Source organism: Bidens hawaiensis, unplaced genomic scaffold (genome assembly GCF_021521415.1).
Source record: "Bidens hawaiensis isolate Kalapana, Puna unplaced genomic scaffold, B.hawaiensis_p1.1 tig00000055_1, whole genome shotgun sequence".
Taxonomy (NCBI): domain Eukaryota; kingdom Viridiplantae; phylum Streptophyta; class Magnoliopsida; order Asterales; family Asteraceae; genus Bidens; species Bidens hawaiensis.
The window spans coordinates 271,092-276,759 of NW_027491016.1; the positions used below are offsets into that span (position 1 = coordinate 271,092).

The 5,668-nt window shown below is 32.7% G+C and overlaps 1 protein-coding gene across 1 annotated transcript; it reads left to right on the top strand.

Moving 5' to 3' along the window:
- The first annotated feature begins 627 nt into the window (after positions 1 to 627).
- On the top strand, positions 628 to 4,389 carry LOC143628495 (zinc finger protein WIP5-like). The gene is made up of 2 exons (XM_077098090.1): positions 628 to 1,323; positions 3,937 to 4,389. Exons 1-2 carry the CDS (start codon positions 697 to 699, stop codon positions 4,387 to 4,389), a joined length of 1,080 nt encoding a protein of 359 aa, XP_076954205.1. The 5' UTR covers positions 628 to 696.
- Positions 4,390 to 5,668: the final 1,279 nt, after the last annotated feature.

Sequence of the window (5,668 nt, forward strand, 5' to 3'; positions counted from 1 at the left end):
TTTGGTGTGTTAAAATTGATTACATGGAATGAAAAAAAAAAGAGTATGAATGAGATATAATTAAAAAGCAAATGTAATTTCACTATTACCTAACATTAGCAACTAAAAAGTGTTATCGTAATCGAATTTTCGATAACACTTTTTAGTTGCTAATGTTATGTGGTAGTGATAAATTATGATGTAAATAGACCTTCTTTCAAGTTAAGGGACTAAAATGATGGATATGAGTAGTTTAAGGTCTGCTTTAGTACTTTTCTATATATTTTCAAACTTCTCCTTTCCACACAAGAAAGTGTTATCAAAGGCACACATTTGTTCTTTCAAGTCCCAACATTATCTCTTTCACACCCCCCCCCCCCCTCTCTCTCCCCCACATTAATCTTAATTCTCTCTGTCTCTCTCCAACTCTCATCAACCATGTATCTATATTGTTTGGTCACATGTAAGAGAGCTAGTGATATATCTTGATCTATCTAATTTTTTAATCAATTAAGGGGGGAGCTTTAAATGCTTTATGAATTGTGATTTGCCTTGTTAAAACATCTCCTTGCACTTCTTTTAGCTTTGGTGTTTTTGTTCAGTCTTCAACTTTTCACCTTTTTGGCCATCTCTCTCTCACCTTGTGTGTGTGTGAGTATGTGTATATAACCCTAGCTTATCTGTTCATCTGATCTTTGCTTTCCACCTTTAGCAAACATGAGCAGCAATCACCCATACTCCACTTACTTCAATGGATCTTGGTTCAATCTTAATCTTAATCTTAATCTTAATCCTAACCTGCCTAACTACCACTACTTCTCTTCGCCTCATCTTTCTTATTCAACTAATTTCACTCACTATTATCAACCCTCACCACCATCTCCACCCCTTAGGGAAGCTCTTCCTCTCTTAAGTCTAACTCCAACAAGAACACCATCAAACCAAAATCAAGATAATTACCCTAATGCTACCACTAATGATACATATTGTTCAACCAACATGGAAATAGAGCATAACAAGAACAAGATTGTTGCTAGTACTGAGGATGATGATAATGATGATGATGATCAGGAGACTGTAACTGTAGCTCTCCATCTTGGCCTTCCAAACCCTAGCTTTTCTGCCACAAATTCAAACAATAATGTTACAGAAGCTGTTGCTGATGATGATCATTATAATAAACAAGTGGAGGAGGAAGAAGGTGCAAACAGCCATGGGTATCTCACAAGTGCACTCAACAAGGGTCAATATTGGATCCCAACTCCAGCTCAGATTCTAACTGGACCAACTCAGTTTTCTTGCCCTCTTTGCTTCAAGACATTCAACAGATACAATAACATGCAGGTATATTATTATTATTCAACATTTTTTTTTGGACCTTGAATTGAATCTCTCTTTTGTTAAAAGAAAAAGGAAAAGATAAAACATGTATTAATCTTCTTTCCTTGTACACTCCTTTTCTTGCTAATTTTCAACTCTCTTTTGTTTACATTTTTCACATTAGGTTTTTAAAGAAAGTATGCATGTATAATATTGAGTTTTAGGGTTAGCAATTTAGCATTAGTTGTATTTTGTTCTTCAGTTTTCAGTTTAGAAAAAAAAGAAATATTTACTTTATATATAGTATTAATTAAACCATTAATTAATCCTGAGTCCCATAAAACTTGTCATTCATTCATTCATCTGTGCATGATTTGTGTGTTTTTTGGGGTTTTGAACAAGTCAAGACTTTGGTCCAACTGATCAAAGGTGAGTCAGAAATAGTGCTGCAAAAACAGTTTCTTCTTTTTCTGTGATTGAACAAGACAAGGATCATGCTTTATGTTCCTTGGAGTTTGTATTGTTCTTTTTCCCCTTTCTTCAACTCATTGGCAGTTGTGTCAAAACTCAAATCTAATCTAAAACCTTTATCTTGTTATAATCATCATCTGAATCTCTCTGCTCCACCTAAGATACACATATGATCTTTGTGATGATGATCGTATTTGAACAAGTAAAAAAGAAAAAGAAACCTTCTTTTCATCAATCTATCTATCTGCATATCTCTGACCACTTAGATTTAATCCAGATGTAAATTCCCACCCATAAATTAAGCCCCACATAACTTGCTTTTGTGGTTGGGAGATTCTACGTTGTATTAAAAACACCATCTGTGTTTTGCTTTCTTGCCTTATTAAAGATAACAGATTATATGTATATAGCTAGCCTTTAGTTAAGTCCTTTTTGCACTGATCTTGTAAAGGAAAGGAAAAAAATTCACATATGCTCACCTCCTACTTTCAGAAAAAAAAAGCATTTTTTTTATTATTAATTTTGCCTAGTACGTAGTCAAATGACTGTTAATGAAATTCGAAATAAGGAACTTAATTTACTAAAAATAGTTTTCATGTAAAATAGTATTGAATATAAAAAAAATACAAAATTTAAAAATAAGTTTAGTTAGGTATGTTAGAAAATGGGATTCAACTTCTCAAGCCAAAAAATAGTTTCACAAAATTTAAATAGAAGTTTGGCATGTTGGGAAATGGGAATTTAACATTTCAAGCCCAAAACTAATTTCATAAAGTTTAAAAAGAAGTTTAGGTATGTTATTAGAACATGGGATTTAACTTCTCAATAATTTCACAAGATTTAGAGAGAAGTTTAGGTGTGTTAGAAAATAGGAATTAACTTCTCAACACAATAAATAACTTCATAAAATTTAGAAAGAAGTTTAGGTATGTTAGAAAATAGGAACTAACTTCTCAACCCAAAAAATAACTTCATAAAATTTAGAAAGAAGTTTAGGTGTGTTAGGAAATGAATGTAACTTCTTAAGCAAAATGCAATTTCACAAAATTAAAAAAGACGTGTAGGTGTGTTAAAAATTTAGATTTAACTTCTTAAGCCAAAAAATAATTTCATAAAATTTAGAAAAAGGAATTTAACTTGCCAAGAAACAATTTCACAAAATTTAAAAGTAAGTACTATGTTAGAAAATGGGATCTAACTTCCTAACCCAAAAAATAATCACAAAAACTTAAAAAAAAGGTTTAGCTAGGTATGTTCCAAAAAGGGTTTTAACTTCTCAGACAAAAATTAATTTGACAACATTTAAAAGAGGTTTATGCATATGCTAGAAAATGAGATTTTAACTTCTAATGCCAGAAAACAACTTTGACAAAGTTTGAAAAGAAAAGAAGTTTAGGCATGTTAGAAAATAGGTTTTAACCTCTCAAGCCAAAAATTAATTTCGCAAAATCTAATGTGTTAGAAAAACTTAGGGAAAATTCAGGTGACAGTTGTGGTCCTGTGATGTTTTTATAACTACCCTTTTCAAAAATCTTCTGATACTAAATTTTCTTTCTTTACTTTCATTTATTAAGGTAGCAGCAGATATACTGTGCTTTTAACTACAAATAAAGTGGTTTTTACTTTCAAAACCTAACAGACCCAAGATGAGCAGAGAGCATCATAAAACTACCAGTTATTAATGGACCCTAGTTTGTCATCATCTAAAGATGCACTTGACCTTTGGTTTTCATATCCTAAAATGATGATATTTATAGTATAATCCAATCCTATTTGCAAACTGTTTAAATTGAGACATATCTTATGGAATCGATTAAAAACGTAACGACTTAAAATAATCAGAAATGTCAAGAATATTTGGAAGACCCATCTGTACTTTATTATTTATTGTAATGAGATACGTATACAGATTGATCGATCGACACGTATCCTTTGATTATGTCTGCCCATAAAGAAAAAGAAAGGCTTTGTTACGTGTCCACGTTATATATACATGATGTTAAACGACGTGTCCTTCAGATGTTAACGTGACCGCTTATACCGTATAACCTAATTGACAGACTTTACACTTTTGACCCCTATACTATAATAATACAAAATGGTTTAGTATATAATAAATCTAATAATAACATTAGCCTAATGTACACTTTATTATTTGGGATGTAGATGCATATGTGGGGGCATGGATCTCAATACAGGAGAGGTCCAGAATCCCTTAGGGGAACACAACCAACAGCCATGCTAAGGCTACCGTGCTACTGCTGCGCACCAGGGTGTCGAAACAACATTGACCACCCACGCGCCAAGCCGCTCAAAGATTTCCGAACCCTTCAGACACATTACAAAAGGAAGCATGGGATCAAGCCGTTTATGTGCCGAAAATGTGGGAAGGCATTTGCGGTGAGGGGAGATTGGCGAACACACGAGAAGAATTGTGGGAAACTTTGGTATTGCAGTTGCGGATCAGATTTTAAACACAAGAGGTCTTTGAAAGATCATATTAAAGCATTTGGGAATGGGCATGCAGCTTATGGGATTGATGATATTTGCTTTGAATTAGAAGAAGAAGCTGCTTCTGAGATTGAACAAGACAATGAATCATCTCATTGTGATAACTAATTGATCTATTGATCTATCTACTGTTTCTAGAGATCATATCAGAATCACTTTTTATGGACCCTCTTTGATTTTATTGTGTGTTCACTTTTTCTTTTTTTGGTGTGAAACTTTTCTTTAATTTAAGTGTTCTTGTTTAGATATTTTCTTTATAATTTTATGGGGCTTTAATTTGAAAATCATGACTTTGTGAATACTCTTTCAAGTTCTAATTCCCTTTTCTTTCCAAGAATGATTTATATGAGAGTTAATTAATGTCTATACCTTTCATGCTATGGCTTTCGACAGACAAATAAATGCCATAATATACAGAATCATACATGTTCAAATTTGTAGAGTTTTGATAGTTCTACTTTTACTTCACTACTTATTTATTTATTTTATATTGTCACTGGTTTTTTCTACATTTTGCATTTAATTTATTTATAATATCATTTTAGCCAAGGGTGAAGCTTGTATCGTGGTTGCAGTGGCTCCGGCCACCCAGTTTTTTTCTCAGTAGTGTAAACATATGCATTTTTGTTAGGAAATTTTGAGCCTGACCACCCCTATTTATGAATTTTTATGGGTATTGAGTCAGGTTAACCCCGCGTTTTTGTTCAAGTTTCGCCACTTATTTTAGCTACATATATATAATCACATCAAAAACAAGAAAAAAAAATAACGTATAGGGATCGATCGATGCTTGGTAATTTACCTGTGCATAACTTTATCAAATAACATCTTATATACATATCATTATTTGCAACATATATCAAAACCTTTGTTTTAGGGGCAACATCATGAATCATGATGGTGTGTATTGCCTAAATGCTAGATAAACTTAATTTCAATTACAATATTTATATCATATTTGGAATTCAAACATTTAAATTTTCAAATTGGAAGAATCAGTTACCACTAATTAAGTACAGGTACTACTACATACGTGATATTTGCGACACCGAAACCTTTGTGAATTAGTGGCAAAAGGCCATTTGCGACAGAGAAACTTGGTCGTAAAGTCGTGACAGAGAAACCTTTGAGGCTATTTTGTGGATTGTGATGACCCAAAGGAGTGTCCTACGAAAAAGTTTTTTGGGTCAAATATTACAGCCGTGATTGACATATTTTGATTACGTTTGACCAAGATGGGTTGCTTTTACTATGTTTACACTGTTTGATTTTATCATTATCAGGTGTTATTAAGCAATTTTAAAAGGTCCCTTGCCAAGATTGAGTGCGTTTGACTAATCATGGCTTGATGATTATAATTATATTTGAAGAGGTATGCACCCGCCTT

Excerpts from the sequence above, each read along its gene's own strand:
- LOC143628495 (XM_077098090.1), top strand. The coding sequence starts at position 697 with ATGAGCAGCAATCACCCATACTCCACTTACTTCAATGGATCTTGGTTC. Across the intron at positions 1,324-3,936 it reads ACAGATACAATAACATGCAG|ATGCATATGTGGGGGCATGG; the intron begins GTATATTATTAT and ends TTTGGGATGTAG.